The 17,395-nt window shown below is 35.8% G+C and overlaps 1 protein-coding gene across 7 annotated transcripts in view; it reads left to right on the top strand.

Moving 5' to 3' along the window:
* HDAC9 (histone deacetylase 9) overlaps positions 1–17,395 on the top strand; it is a 917,296-nt gene that overhangs the window by 666,948 nt on the left and 232,953 nt on the right. For all 7 annotated transcript variants that reach the window (XM_054559003.2, XM_054559009.2, XM_054559005.2 and 4 more), the window contains one exon: positions 4,313–4,446. In XM_054559003.2, the coding sequence (XP_054414978.1) occupies positions 4,313–4,446 (134 nt within the window). The remainder of the gene's footprint in view (positions 1–4,312; positions 4,447–17,395) is intronic.

Genomic DNA, 17,395 nt, shown 5'->3' with positions numbered 1-17,395 from the left:
TAGACTGCTAGCAAGATTAATAAAGAAAAAAAGAGAGAAGAATCAAATAGACGCAGTAAAAAAATGATAAAGGGGATATCACCACCGATCCCACAGAAATACAAACTACCTTCAGAGAATATTACAAACACCTCTACGCAAATAAACTAGAAAATCTAGAAGAAATGGATAAATTCCTCAACACATACACCCTCCCAAGACTAAACCAGGAAGAAGTTGAATCTCTGAATAGACCAATAACAGGAGCTGAAATTGTGGCAATAATCAATAGCTTACCAACCAAAAAAAGTCCAGGACCAGATGGGTTCACAGCCGAATTCTACCAGAGGTACAAGGAGGAGCTGGTACCATTCCTTCTGAAACTATTCCAATCAATAGAAAAAGAGGGAATCCTCCCTAACTCATTTTATGAGGCCAGTGTCATCCCGATACCAAAGCCTGGCAGAGACACAACCAAAAAAGAGAATTTTAGACCAATGTCCTTGATGAACATTGATGCAAAAATCCTCAATAAAATACTGGCAAACAGAATCCAGCAGCACATCAAAAAGCTTATCCACCATGATCAAGTGGGCTTCATCCCTGGGATGCAAGGCTGGTTCAATATACGCAAATCAATAAATGTAATCCAGCATATAAACAGAACCAAAGACAAAAACCACATGATTATCTCAATAGATGCAGAAAAGGCCTTTGACAAAATTCAACAACCCTTCATGCTAAAAACTCTCAATAAATTAGGTATTGATGGGACGTATCTCAAAATAATAAGAGCTATCTATGACAAACCCACAGCCAATATCATACTGAATGGGCAAAAACTGGAAGCATTCCCTTTGAAAACCGGCACAAGACAGGGATGCCCTCTCTCACCACTTCTATTCAACATAGTGTTGGAAGTTCTGGCCAGGGCAATTAGACAGGAGAAGGAAATAAAGGGTATTCAATTAGGAAAAGAGGAAGTCAAATTGTCCCTGTTTGCAGATGACATGATTGTATATCTAGAAAACCCCATTGTCTCAGCCCAAAATCTCCTTAAGCTGATAAGCAACTTCAGCAAAGTCTCAGGATACAAAATCAATGTACAAAAATCACAAGCATTCTTATACATCAATAACAGACAAACAGAGAGCCAAATCATGAGTGAACTCCCATTCACAATTGCTTCAAAGAGAATAAAATACCTAGGAATCCAACTTACAAGGGATGTGAAGGACCTCTTCAAGGAGAACTACAAACCACTGCTCAAGGAAATAAAAGAGGATACAAACAAATGGAAGAACATTCCATGCTCATGGGTAGGAAGAATCAATATCATGAAAATGGCCATCCTTCCCAAGGTAATTTACAGATTCAATGCCATCCCCATCAAGCTACCAATGACTTTCTTCACAGAATTGGAAAAAACTACTTTAAAGTTCATATGGAACCAAAAAAGAGCCCGCATCGCCAAGTTAATCCTAAGCCAAAAGAACAAAGCTGAAGGCATCACACTACCTGACTTCAAACTATACTACAAGGCTACAGTAACCAAAACAGCATGGTACTGGTACCAAAAAAGAGATATAGATCAATGGAACAGAACAGAGCCCTCAGAAATAATGCCACATATCTACAACTATCTGATCTTTGACAAACCTGAGAAAAACAAGCAATGGGGAAAGGATTCCCTATTTAATAAATGGTGCTGGGAAAACTGGCTAGCCATATGTAGAAAGCTGAAACTGGATCCCTTTCTTACACCTTATACAAAAATCAATTCAAGATGGATTAAAGACTTAAATGTTAGACCTAAAACCATAAAAACCCTAGAAGAAAACCTAGGCATTACCATTCAGGACATAGGCATGGGCAAGGACTTCATGTCTAAAACACCAAAAGCAATGGCAACAAAAGCCAAAATTGACAAATGGGATCTAATTAAACTAAAGAGCTTCTGCACAGGAAAGGAAACTACCATCAGAGTGAACAGGCAACCTACAAAATGGGAGAAAATTTTTGCAACCTACTCATCTGACAAAGGGCTAATATCCAGAATCTACAATGAACTCCAGCAAATTTACAAGAAAAAAACAAACAACCCCATCAAAAAGTGGGCAAAGGACATGAACAGACACTTCTCAAAAGAAGACATTCATGCAGCCAAAAAACACATGAAAAAATGCTCACCGTCACTGGCCATCAGAGAAACACAAATCAAAACCACAATGAGATAACATCTCACACCAGTTAGAATGGCAATCATTAAAAAGTCAGGAAACAACAGGTGCTGGAGAGGATGTGGAGAAATAGGAACACTTTTACACTGTTGGTGGGACTGTAAACTAGTTCAACCCTTATGGAAGTCAGTGTGGCGATTCCTCAGGGATCTAGAACTAGAAATTCCATTCGACCCAGCCATCCCATTACTGGGTATATACCCAAAGGACTACAAATCATGCTGCTATAAAGGCACATGCACACGTATGTTTATTGCAGCATTATTCACAATAGCAAAGACTTGGAACCAACCCAAATGTCCAACAATGATAGACTGGATTAAGAAAATGTGGCACATATACACCATGGAATACTATGCAGCCATAAAAAATGATGAGTTCATGTCCTTTGTAAGGACATGGATGAAATTGGAAATCATCATTCTCAGTAAACTATCACAAGAACAAAAAACCAAACACCACATATTCTCACTCATAGGTGGGAATTGAATAGTGAGAACACATGGACACAGGAAGGGGAACATCACACTTCGGGGACTGTTGTGGGATGGGGGGAGGGGGGAGGGATAGCATTGGGAGATATACCTAATGCTAGATGATGAGTTAGTGGGTGCAGCGCACCAGCATGGCACATGTATACATATGTAACTTACCTGCACATTGTGCACATGTACCATAAAACCTAAAGTATAATAATAATAATAATAATAATAAAATAAAAAAATAAAAACATAAATAAAAAAAGAATAATAAAAAAAAGAAAATGTGAGAATCAGGGGAAAAGGGATAGAGTTTGAAGCCATTTGACTCCTAAGAATAGATATTATTTGGAATGGTAAAATTATATTCTTTTGTTAGACATAATTTTTACCACATGTTTTCAAAATGCATGTGCCATTCTTCTGCATTATTTGAGTACACTCAAGGAAAAATATTTTCTTCTCTTGAGTAACATTTCTTTAACCAATAATGTAAGCCAAAAGGAGAATAAGATGTATTTAATTAAACGTCCTTTACAGCATAAATTACTGGTGCTTATCTATTCCTGAAGATATTTTTTGCTTGTTGTTGTAAAACTTCTTATAATGGGTATTCTCCCCATCTACAAATATACTTCGATGGTCATTTATTGGAAGACATTTGATTTGTTAAATAATTTCTTATGTCAGGCAATTTTGTAAGTAACATGTTTCCACCTCAAGGAATAGGTTTACGGGTAGAAATCTTCTTTAAATGAGCCAGAGTTATAATTATCATCTAACTTGTTACTTTAAAAAGTCCTATTTTAAGTTCTGCTAATAATTCATCTTATCATGTTATTATAAAATCTTTCCCATCATAAGGCTTGCCTGAAAATGAAATATGCTAATACTTGATAATTTAAAAGAAGATTGTATTCATCAGTATCTGTATAATCTCTAGTAGTGGCATTGTAATTTACATTTATTTTTTAAAAGAAACACTTTAAATGCCCCATAATATTATAAGATCTACAACAGCCATATTGGTTACATAATGACATAAATTATGGGGAGAAACACAAAGAAACAAAGAAACTGTTTTTGAACAACCTTGAAGAAATTACTAAACAGGATAGGCAGAGTGGGAAAATCTTCCATTTTATTACAAAAATGAAACCCTGATCTGAAGTCAGGCTAGAATTACTCATGAAAGATTTAAAGAGACGGCTTGTTTTGTGGCTCCAATGGTGTGGTGAAATTAAAACCTCTACTGAATTAAGTTATCTGCCTAAAAACAATTCATAATGATTTAAAATACTGGTAAGATCACAATATATGTATTTTAAAATCTGAAGTGTCTTAAAATGTCACCATCTTCATCACTTTACAGATTTACTAAACTAGGGTCTGAGTACTGGTTAATGCATGAGTTCATGTTTTTGAGTAAGTGTCCAGATAGACAGGTCTAAATAGTTCTTATGTGCTCTTGAGAATTTGCTTTGTGATATTTCCCCCTTTGTTAAATTTATTTTAAGAATAATGACTTTTTTGGAGTTATCATATTATCTCCTAACGTGTGTCATTATCTTGTACCATTACTCAATCTTGTCCTGTATTTCCCTTGTCTTGAAGGAATTGCCTATGACCCCTTGATGCTGAAACACCAGTGCGTTTGTGGCAATTCCACCACCCACCCTGAGCATGCTGGACGAATACAGAGTATCTGGTCACGACTGCAAGAAACTGGGCTGCTAAATAAATGTGAGGTAATCCAGAATTGGACACACTCTTTTACTTACTTAAATAAATCATGTAAAGAGGCCAGTATTCATTTGGGGAGTAATAGAAAAATATTAACCATATAGTGCAAACACCATGATTGATGAACCATCATAGATTCAAGTAGCACAGAGCTTACCACCTGACTCTGGGCGGAGCACACTGTAAGTACTTGGTCAGTGTTGATGAGCTGAGCAGCTGCCTGATGTGTGTGTTCCAGTGTTGCAGTATTATTACATATACATGGTAGCACTGTTTGCAAAGACATTATTTATTGAGTTGATCTTCTGAGAAACTCTTTGCTAAGTAATTATTATTTTTGGTTATAAACTAAACTTTGAATTTAGATATATGCCAATTTTGCCACATGGAAATGAATAGATTTAAAATATCAACTGTCCTCTTACCACTAAAAGTCATTTCTTTTTATTGAAATGATTGATGTGTTTGTAACTTGATGAAGGGATTTGAATATTTTGATTTTATCATTATTTCTTTAAACTCATTTCAGTAGATGCTTGGTGAATACCATTTTTATTTGGAAAAATATACCTTTTTATGCTTTCAAAGGTTAAAAACAACAGTCATATCAATTCAGAAAGGCTCCCATCGTCAAATGTGCAAAATAGGTAACAACCAGCTGCTATTTGATTTAGTTGCTATAAATGTCCATTGTTGTCTGAAATCCAGTCACATTCTGCATTTGAATCTAAGGCATTTTTAAAAGAAAAATGCCCTCCATGGGTTTTCTCACATTATTTTAACATTTACTAATTATTTCTTTTACTGGGTCTCTGTTAGGTTCTAAACATGATTCAAGTACTGGAATTATAAAATTTCACAAGACAAATATGGTCCCAAAATGTAGTCAACAAAATTCCTATTCAAATTCAACTTAGGTTTAAGCTGAGTCTGTAAAATATTTTACTTGAAATAGAAATGCCAAAGCAGACAGAATTTTTCTGCAGGCCAAGTGCACTTGCCTACATATGATAGTGTGAGTTACATCAATCTGATCCCCTTCCTCTGCAAACTACTAAAAATAGTTGACTTTTGAAGATGCAAAGCCATTCATTCAGTTTGTTCATTTCTACGGATAAAAAAATTTTCTTTATGGATTTGTTTCTTTAAAGGGTGGGTAATATATTCTATGTTACAAGGGAAATTACTTGGTTTTTAAAAACATCAAAACATTGGTAGTGTCTCATGGATCGTTCAGTAGTTGAGATTGTGAATGAATATACTGTAACACCATGTACAGATTTAGTCTCACAAGTTTTATTATATATTTATGGTAGAATTATCAAACAGTTCTCATATTTAAAGCTCTGCTTTTGATTAAATGTATCCTTTACCTAGAAACCCCAAAGTGAAGGAAAATGAACTAGATTTATTTATCTGGTCCTTTCCTGAGTGCAAGTCTATTATTCATTTTTTTTGCCAGTGGCATTCATATTGTATGGCAGAAGGCTTTCATACTCTGGTCAATTTTAGAGTTATCTTTAAGGATTTCATGTTTCTGATAATGCAGTTTGGAGGCCAAACCATTCTCTTTTCTACACAATCCCATATGGAGTCCATAAAGTAGACCAGCAAGGAGAATTATTTGTGGTAGGCTGGTCTTAATGGACAAAATGCATTTATACATGTGAACATTCCTGTCTCACCTTTTCATCTGCTCTGCAATTTTTCTGTGCTTTTGCCAGCTGAGGCATTGCTGCTTACATTTTTTCACATTGACGTTTGTGTTATATCCTGCAGCAGCTGGCCTTGTCCCAACTACTTCAAATTGTCAGTGGCTGATCACAGCCTTCGAATGCATTGTTAGATAGTGGTATTCCTAAAACCTATTACCTGAAGGGGAACTGTTTATGAAAGGAACAGAGTACAGAAATAAATTGAATTTGGTATGATTCACACTGGTCTAAAAAATAGAAAGTCTATTATCATCCTTTTCTGGTTAGTCTTCTTTTTCAATTGCTTATATACATTACATTATTTTAGTTCTTTATTATTTGAAACCATACAATTCAGTTTGTATAGCACTAACTGATGTAATATCAAACACAAGTTGAGATGTTAGAAACACTATCATACAACTACTGGCTTGAGGAGAATAGAGTCTCCTTGGTAACACTCAATCACAAAATTAACAAATAATACACTCACAAGCCCAGATCAGCAGATTTGCTCTCAATTAAGATCAAGCACAAACATCATATCCAAAACATCGCAACAATGCAAATAGAAGCCACTTTTCCTAATATAGTTTGATGGCAGTTCACCAGGTGTTTGCTTTCTTAAGTGAAGATTTTGTTGCCCATATTATTTATCATTATATATGATAATGCTCCCACATTATCAAAACTCCCATATTAGCAAAGAAATTATTGCCCATATAAATTTATTTACTTTATGAAATTATGAGATGCTAACCTAAACCAAACATGAAGTGGAACTTCTAAAACCACTAAAAATTAATTCACTTTTAAGATACCTAGGAATTTAATGTCCATCAGCCCATGTGTGAATGATATTAGAAAAATTCAAAATTAAATTTTAGAAAGTATTAACTAAACAAATGTTTTCCTTGTGTAGAGACCTTTTGTTCAATATGAGATAAAACATAGAACTAAAAGGGAAACACTATTTTCATAACTTATTTTCTTTTCCTGATTGGCTTTACCAGAAGAGTAAGGGAGTAAATAAAAATGGAACACACAGAGATTATTCCAAACCAGGTTAGCCCCCTCAGAGATAGTAGAATAGTACCTAGTGCTCTCCCAAGTCCATTTTTTTTTACTAAACACAATGGAAGCAATTGATATATGTTCCTTGTAGATTTCTTCTAATATTTTTGATTTGACAAATTAAGTATATACACAAATATTTTACTATGTTATTAAGCCGTCTTACAAAGATGCTAAACTTTCTATTTCATGCCAAATTATTTTCGAATGCCGTGAAAAATACAACACAAATTTATCAACAAATACTTTAGCAATTTGCCACATGTCTTAAGAATCAGAGTTGTTGAAGAATCAGGAGAAAAGCACACCATGGAGGCAAGTGATCTGTGTGCCTGGTGGGTATTTAGGCTAGTTGAAAGAGCAAGAAGGGTCCTACCCAAAAGCCTACTGGTTACTGTTTCTGAGCCTTCTAAAGGAATCAAAGATAATGATAGTATCTGCCCACTGAAATTCACTTATTCACTCGAGAGAGGAAGTTGGGTCCCAGCTCAGGTGTGAGTAACTTATGTACCAAGATACCCCAAGGACCCAAATAAAGAGTATCAAGGCTCAAGGGCATTACTTCTAAATAGGCTAGAAGGGGCTATCAGAAGTTAAACTTTTGTTCCTTTGCCTAGTTGTGTCTAAAACATGCTAACATGAGGAGTTATAATCTCGGCTAACTGGGACTCCAGGGATTTGAGTACCAGGCCGGATGTCTTAGGTTATCATTCTCTCCTAAGCAGTATGAACAATTTCCTCTCTTTGTTGTGGGAAATAAGAACTCAGTTGTTTCAAAAGAGAGGATTTATTAGATTCCACAGGAAAGGGTATAATCAAATAGGAATATAATGCATACAAGCTAGGTCAGTGCATTGTTTTTCAGTATCCAGATAGTCATCTGCCATCTTTGGGAACTATTTTCCCACCAGGTCTGTGTGGCCACTTCTGGTAAGAAGGGTATCTTGAATGTTGACATATTTCAGAATCATCTGAGGGGATTGTAAAACACAGATTGCTCAGCTCTAAACTCAGAATTTCTAATTCAGTAAGTCTGGAGTGGGGTCGGAGAATCTCACTGCTAACATGTGTCTGGGTGATTCTGGTATTGTTGGCCTGGACACCACACATTGAAAACAGTGATGTATCCATTCAATGATATTTATCAAGAATTTGAGTTTTCCAGGCATCTTTGTTAGGAGTAGAAGATATAATACTGAGTACAAAATATACATCCCCTGTCTTCAAGAAGGTAACTATATGGTATGATCAGCAGGCATTAATTAAACAATCATACAAATAAATACACAATTACAAATTTCAAAGAGGTTTTGAGTCATTCATTTTATATTGCTGTGATTTTGAAGACTCTTATTGATTGTGCTTGAGAAAGAAAAAAATGAGGAAGATCGTGGTTAGCTGCCTCTATAGTCTTGACAGCATCAGTGGGGCCCTGTGACCAAGAGACAGAGGAGGTAATGTTACATGTGAGAGTGTGAAGAGGAAAATAGCCTAGATCTTGTGATGAATAACTTGCCCTCTTGGTGTTTTCATTTGTGTTCTTTGTTTATTGGGGTTACTATTTGACCAGGACAAAAAATAAGGAATCTCAATTCTGCTGACATGCAGAGAAGGGTCAGCTTTCCTCAACCAACAGAGCAGTCAATTTTACAATTAATGAAATAAAAAAATGACATAATAGAAAAGATAGCACTTTGAAAATACTAAAAGGATTCCTTCATTTCCAAACAGTAGACTGATCCACAAATCAAACTTTTGGTTTATGTCAATTCATTTAGCAATGTTGCAAATTAATCAAAATGTGTTCTCTCAAAGATGATCATTCAATATTAGATTTGACCTTAGTTTTGCCATTAATTATCTGTGTGCTTTTGTCAGACCATTTAACTTTGCTGATCTTTGGTTTTCCTATGTTTAGATGAGGGTGTTAGGCAAGATATTTGCTAGGATCTCTTACAGCTGTAATACTGTCTGACACTAGAATTGTTAAGCAGTTGTTTTGGAACATAACACTCTCTTTGGTTAAGAGTAGACTAAATTTTTGGAATGTTTCAGTAAACATATTGCTCTTAGTTTGTAAGCTATAGTGTAAATTGGCTCTGCTTACTAATCCTGATTAGTAGCCAGAGAAAACATTAGTCCTCATTATATTAGATTACAGTGGTTACATGGGTTAACTTTTTTTGGCCTGACGTGGCACTGTTTTTAATAAGTTGAGGCAGTTAGTAGTCCTTCATGCCAATACCATTTAATTTTTTCCCCTACTGAATCATTCATACTTAGTTTAGTGATTCTGTTGGGAGTGAAGAGCAAAACCAGCAGCTTTCTTATCACCATGAGAAATGGATCTGGAGGGGTTAATTGGTGTCCTCTTCAGAAACAAGCTATTGATTAAGTAGCTGGGTTTCTAAGATGTGCATGCTCCTGAAGAAAAGAAATGTGCTCTTCTGTGGTCAAAAAAAATTGTGGAGGTTGACCCATCATCTGTTAGAAATGCACTTGCAGTTGTTTTTTCCAGAAATGCTCATGACTCCCAGCCCCACCAAGCCACCCACAGACATTTGCTTGCTCTCACATTTGTTTTGAGAATAATAACATTTTATGATGCTTTTGTTGGATTACACATTATGTGGAATTTGCGTTGCCTTTTTGTGACTAATATTGAATAACTTTGTTTCGCTTAATTCATAAGTAAGAACCATAAGCAACATACAGTGCTGAAATGTTTAACTCGTTTATTCAAGTGCCAACACAAAGTAATTACAAAACAATTCTGGGACACAAAACCAAGCTACTGTTGTCCCTTCAGGGACTTCTCAGCAGTTCCAATGAGAAAAGTGGAGAGCAAGTTTAGTGCAGAATCTTATGATGCCAAGAAGCAGGGATTCCAGCATATCTTCTTGCACACATAGGTGACTGTAAAATACCTCTTTGTTTTAAATCAAATCTAAGTAAGGAAATACATTCATCTTTGGTGAAACACTTTGGAATGTGCAGGTTTTCTGACGTCAAGACTGCAAAGCACTGAAAACTGCAAGTTAATGGAAATTCAATTAAACATTTGTTTTATAGAGTAGTCTAACTAGATGGCAGCACGTAACAGTGTACTGTTTTGCTTAATTTGCAAAAAAAAAAATTTTATGTGTTTGTGTCTTAGAATCTAACCACAAAACAGAGAGAAACTCAAACAGGGAGCCCTATGAATTGTCTCTAAAGGATATGGCAGTCTTGGGAAGAAGTACAAGTGATCTAGATTTGATGAGTAAACCAGGCTACATTGTCATTATTCTAAAAGATATTTGTATATCACAGAGTGGACCCAGGCAGATAAATATACCAAAACTAATTGTGCAGCTTATAGTCAAATGATTTAGGATTTCTTTTAAAAATGTCTGCTAAACAGAAAGAATTAATGTGGAAAACAACCAACAAAAGGAAATAAGAGAGGCTGTTCTTCTGAGTCCATTTGGAAAGTAATACAGACCTTTTGAAACAGCAGCATTAAAGCTTATTAATAAAAAGAGTTATATAATTTTCAGCCATTTGAAAATTGCAGTTTTTGAGGAACAAAAAATATTTGTTGAAAGTTTGTTTCATACATGATGACCAGTTTAAAAAAGCAAGGCTTTAAATTCAACCATTAAAATATTTGTTTACAATTTTTAAAAAGAATAATTGCAATGTAATGGGTTCAGTTGCATAAAGGATTGTGAAAATTGAGCAGTTAGACTAAGGGATAATATTTTTTCTTTCTTTCTGGTGAGGACAGTGATTTGAAATAGATGGAAGTAAAACTTAAAAAAATAGAGAGTATATATGCTTGTCACCATTTCAGAGCTTTATTATTGAGTTGGGATTTGCTGTTTTCTGAAGTGCTTTAGAAATGGCTCTATGTCCTAAAATACTTTAAAATAGGTCGTAGTGACTGAATCAAGCTGTATTAAGACACATGAAAGGCACTTAACATTTTGAAGATTGATAATTTTTTACTCACCAACCTTCTGTCCACCAATATTTTAACCATTCCACAGTCCCAAGTGTTGGTCAGTACAGTGTCAGTATCTTGCACTCACTTATGAGCAGTAAGTATGGACAGCTCCCTCTAACATGTGGCTCTTGACCTAAGCTACCCATTAGAATCCTCTGGGTGGTTGGAAACATCTGGGTACCCAAATTGCACCCAGACAAAGGTAATAAGGTAGGACCCAGGCATCAGTACCTTTTAAACTTCCCCAGCTGATTCCAAGGTGCAGCCAATGTTAAGAACTACTGAAACAGAAACACAACTTCTTAACATAATCTTAACAAGATAGAGACAAATAGGCAAGTGAATCAAATATTTGGAGATGGGAAAGTAACAGAAGTAAGCATTAACCTGAGAAACAATGATGACACTAACTCACAAGTGTCGTACATAATTTTCAAAAATTATTAAAAGCATTTATTATTTTGAAGTTGTCACAGGATAGGAATATGAGATGTGAAAAATTCTCTTATTTTTCAATTATGATTAAGCTTATAAGAAATGAGCATCACGGAATAGCTGGACTCCTTTTGAAAATCCTTATTCAGGTTTCCTCTTTGGCCTCAACCTCAGTAATTCATCATTGCAATTATTTTATTTGCTTGCCTAAGGCAAATGCATAAATCAAAGTGAAGCGTGTTTTATTACATTTCTATTGTGTGTAAGGTTATTTCACGTAGAATCCTATCATCTTAAGGCTAAAATGAGCTTTGACATAATTTAGTCAAACATCTTTATGTTCACAGATGAAGAAACAAAGGCATAGAGATACCTCATGGCTGACTATAGGCACATTAAGGACACATGGGAGTCAGGACCAGAAGTCAAGGCTCCCAACTTGCAATTCTCTTTTTTTCCGTGTGACCCACAGAAAGGACCAAAAGCCTGTTAGGCCACCTGCCTGCTTAATTGCCTCCTTCCTTCTTTTACTCCCCCACCTTTTTTTTTTTTTTTTGTGAGAAAAACTCTGAGAAGTACGGGTTATTACATGAGGAGGGTTGTATGGAAGATCGTGCAGTTGCAGGGAAAGTTAAAAACCATTTCTTATGTAACATTTTAAGAAGCAGTTGGTTGGAGCATTTTAAAACTCCAGTAGTTGTGCTTAGGCATAAGCAATGAGATCATATTTTTATGTTTTTTTAAGAAAGAAAGATACATAAAAAATCAATAAGACTATGAATTGACTCATTAAATATTAAGTATGGTATTTGTGGCAGAGTGTAACTTTGACACTAAGAAGTCATTTATGATTCTTTATTTTCTTCATTTTTTTAACCTATGAATTTCTTCAGCCTTGGATTTTTGGTGAAAATAAATAAAAACACATCCCTTTATTTAGAGACAATGGATGAAATATTTTCAGAAAATGGGATATTTCAGTGGAAATTCTTGCCTAGTATGTCACCACTTTGAAAATGATTAAAGAAAATGGAGTTTTCCCCAGTGGAGGCAGGTACTTTGACTTGTCAAATTTAAGTTGGACATTTTCTCTTAGTTTGGAACTGCCACAAAATGAGCCCTTTCATGTCCACAATAATGCCAAACCAATGCAATCCATCTGTTCTGCTAAATTATTTCTAGTTCCCTAACCAAAGGCACTGCTTTTTCATGCATTTTATCATGATTTTATGCCCTTTATTATATTTTACAAAAGGTTCTGATTCCTCCAGGGCCAATGAGAACTGATTAGGACACTGGCCTCAATCCAGGCTTTGAACACAGGAGGGAAAGGAATAGAACTGTTTCCTTTTTTCCCTGCTCCTTGGCAGAAAAAAATATGAATCTATACCGTGTGTGTGCTCTGTGTGTGGGTGGGTGTGGGTAGGCTGCATTTTTTCCTGTCACAGTATGACTTTGTAGATCATGTTCAGAACATTTCTTCTATAATCGGGATGCATTAACGGGCTATGTTTCAGAAAGACTGTTTCTTTAAGAAAGAACCATAGTGTGTCGTGAGACTCAATGATATGGTCATTTTAAATGACTTTGGTCAAATTCCCAACCTGAATATAGACTGTTTAGGGTTCTGAACTAAACATGATCACATTCCTAAGCACAGAGTAAATGCTCAGTGAACGTAGCTCCTTTTCTGACTCTCAGGGAAGAAACTAAGTGCACGTCACAGGGAATGATAAGGTAACAATGAACACAGTCCTACATCACAAATTTCTTTATTAAGAAGGTGACAAAAGCTATGAGGTTTCATTCCTAGGCCTGTGTTGGTAAGGCATTTAAGACCTGTATTGACTCCAAGTGAGAAATCCCCAGATGAAATCAATTCCTTACTTGCATTGAGTGCCCCAATATGTTCAGAATTCTTAAAAATCTTTTTGGGCAGACTATCATAGATAACTTTACGTAGATATCCTTCAGACCAAGTATCTCCGAGAATAGAAATCAGTACTCCGTAAATTAAGATTATCAAAACACTTTAGCCTATTTTTTGACTCATTATGCTATTGACCTTTAACTCAAGAGAGCATTGAGAGAGAGAAATGAAAGAATAAAGGGTACGCATGAAGTAGAAAATATGAGAAGTGATTAAGTGGGAATATCTATATTTAAGCCTACACAAATAAAATACTAAATTACTGATGGTAATACCAGAAAATGGGAACTGGTGAAGATTTCAATATGAAAGGAAAAGTTGAATGTGACAAATTTAAGGCATTTATACAAGTGAGGCAAAACGGAATTACTCCAGGAGATCCTGTGTGTTAAGGAATAAAGAAAGCTGTTGCTCTTTCAGAATTTTCAGCTTAATCATCCACCAAGTTCTCCTAGCAGTGTCTCTGTGAGATACAAATTTCAAAACATGCTTTTTCCAGATCCTATCTGCAGGTAGAAACTTTTTTTTTTTTTTTTGGTACTGAATTAGTTTCCACTGCTCTCTTTCTGTAGAAACATGTTCACTATGTTTGTGGGCTGTTCTCTAGCAACCAAAGAAGCAGAAGGTGATTGCCAAGAATAAGTACTTCCTTATATTTAGTGAAATTTTTTAAAAAAATATTTATAAGAATAATAATAAGAGCCAGTGTAAAATAGTTGCCTAGGGTCAAAAGAAAGAATAAGGAGAAGGAGAAAAAGATAAATCAAAGTGAAAACTTAGGAATAGTGGTACATTTTAATGACAAGGATGGGGCCTGGAGTATAGCTAGCGGAGAAAACTGTTAGAATAAGTCAATGCTAGACAGCTGGGCCAAATGTGCTGTCTTTACTGTTAGTTGACTGATCTTACACAAGGGGATGACCGATTCAGCAGGTTTCATCTTATCGGGGTCCCCAAACCCTGGGCCACGGACCACTACTGGTCCATGGCCTGTAAGGAACCAGGCTGCACAGCAGGAGGTGACTGGCAGGTGAGTGGGTGAAGCTTCATCTGTATTTTCAGCTGCTCCCTGTTGCTTGCATCACCATCTGAGGTCAGCAGCGGCATTAGATTCTCATAGGAGCGCTAACACTATTGTGAACTGCGCATGTGAGGGATCTAGGTTGAGCGCTCCTTATGAGGATCAAATGTCTGATGATCTGTCACTGTCTCCTATCACCCCCAGATGGGACCATCTAGTTGCAGGAAAGCAAGCTTAGGGCTCCCACTGATTCTACATTATGGTGAGTTGTATAATTATTTCATTACATATCAAAATGTAATAATAATAGAAATAAAGTGCACAATAAATGTAATGTGCTTGAATCATCCCGAAGCCATCTGCCCCACTTTTTTGTCTTCCACAAAACTGGTTTCTGGTGGCAAAAAGATTGGAAACCGCTGTTCTTATGACTTACTAGCACTTCAGCTACTGTCAATTACAGTGAATCCTGTTAGCAGATTAGTGCTCAAATGTGTGATTGAGCATTCAGCTAGAGTCAGTGGGATTGTGGGAGAATAAGAAAAGGTGTTGGACAAGCATAGAGTGCATGGTATGCAAATTTACATGACTAGTGTATGAACACATCAAGATATACTTAATGGTATTTAATGTTATACCAGAGGTAAAAATGTAATTTATAGATGAAGAGAATCTTTATAGACATGAAGAAAGGGGAAAAAATCAATGAAAGTTTATGATAGTCATCAAAACATGGGTCTGATCATTAGATGCAGAACTGACATTGTTTAAGATACTGATGTTTCACTGTATCAGCATATATGATCGTAGTGGCTATGGATTTCAAAGATCCATAGAAAGAAGAGCTCGAAGCCCTCTTATTTCATGGTGTTCATTATTCTGCCAGACTCGGATTGGTTGCCACATTCTGTTTTCCAATGCCCTGCTCAGTCCAATTTTAGATGACTCAAACCATGGACTTACCATTATTTATCTTGAGGGATTCTCCACCCCCTGAAATCTCACAGTTAAAACGTTTCTGTTTAATGTTGCCTTCGAATTTTCTCATGCTTATTTTGTCTCTTTACATGTCATCCTACTTCTTTGGTTGTTCTGGTCTTCCATAAACTTTCCCATATTGAATGTTTCCCAGCAAGATATTTTCTTATCAATCAGAAAGATGGCTGACCAGAAGGCCATCATTAAATTTTTCTTAGTCTTCAGCATCAGAATTCTGATCTTACTCACCTGGAATAATTTCTCTAAATCATATTTTTATTTTTCTAGTAATTTGAATTGGGTTAGACAATGCTGAATGATAGCATCAAAAACAGAGAACTTCAATGATATACAAAGAAAGTTCCATAAGTATTCATGAGTTTATTCAGCATGTAAAGGCAGTGTTAATGAGATTTTGCTTTAATCACTCCCTTCCTGTTACCCCTGCAGACCCCCACCAATCCTCCCTCACTGTGACCTGATCATTTATTTTCAATGACAAGCACAGCTCTGCCTCCTGCCCAGTAAATGCTGAGGAATTGTCAGATATTGAAGTGTTCCTGGCCTGCCCCTTCAGTGAACCACACATTAACATTGAAGAGTCTGGCAGTAGCTGCATCACCTTAAACTAGGGAAACTGAATGTGGAATTGTCCTCGTCCTGAGAGAGGTGTTGTCACCTGATGTTTCCAGGTTACCTGGTGGTTCCTTGGTCAGTAACATGAAAGGAAAGCATTCCCTGAACAGATTCTCCTTGAATTTCACTGTTGTTCTGTACTTAAATATTAACTTACAGCTGCCTTGTGGTTATATATATTTTTAAGTGAAATATTAATACTGTCTCTGTAATACTAGAAAGCACAGCCATTTCCAAAAGTTAAGGCTAGTTAACTTCGTGCACCAGCACAATATTTATCAGGCTCACAGATGTGCCAACTGGGGAATGTAGTGAGAAAGAACACTTTGCATATTGGATAATTGAGGTTTGACCTAATGAACAGTTTTGCCTGTGTTGAAGGGCTGTAATTTGTTGGATGGAGTGAAAGTCTCTGCCTAGCCTGTTTGGAAAAAATTGATGGAGTCTAGAGTGTCTCAAACAGTGTCTGATTAAACAGCAGGTTTTGTTTTCGTTTAATTTCCAATCTGTCAGAGACTAATACTCATAAAAAATTTTAAAAATGAAATATGGCAAAAGTGAAATAAAAATTGAAGAGATACAAGATTATAGTAGATTCAAAAGACATAAAAATACTGTCAAATTGCCATAAAAGTTTCTAAATATTGATCTGAATTTCTGTACTGACCTCACTACAGGCCATTAATAAGCAGATATTGACCTGTTATTGATCCCATGGGACACAGTTTGAGGAACATTGGTTTAAACTAATACTACTGTGAGGCTCACACATGGGAAGTGATTAGCCTATCTGTGATCATCAAGTTCATTAAAATGAAATGGTATTTATTTATGTCCTTCAAGAAGGAATAAGGAATGTGTTCTAACAACTTCTTTGGGTAAGTGTAAAATAAGATTGTAATAAATTTAGTTATCAGCTGAATAGTAGCCCCTGTTGGTTTTTAAGCTGATACTTTACAAAAGAGTTAACTATTAATTTCTGTGTTATAGCTTTCCCTTCCATGCCAAATAAGAATATACTTTATGTCAGTTGCCCATTTAGGTATAAGCAATCTGTTGGATCTGAACCTTCCATACACTCATTTTTCAAATATTATTATGGTACTTTACTAAGCAAGTCAGTGTCACATTCCTACATGATGGAATTCAGCCCATTATTAATCATCTTAAATGTGACTTGGGGTCTCATTTTCTTCTA

The sequence above is a fragment of the Pongo abelii genome, chromosome 6, assembly GCF_028885655.2.
Source record: "Pongo abelii isolate AG06213 chromosome 6, NHGRI_mPonAbe1-v2.0_pri, whole genome shotgun sequence".
Lineage (NCBI taxonomy): Eukaryota > Metazoa > Chordata > Mammalia > Primates > Hominidae > Pongo > Pongo abelii.
Note: the sequence above shows the minus strand (reverse complement) of the source record. Positions and strands in the feature narration are given on the sequence as shown.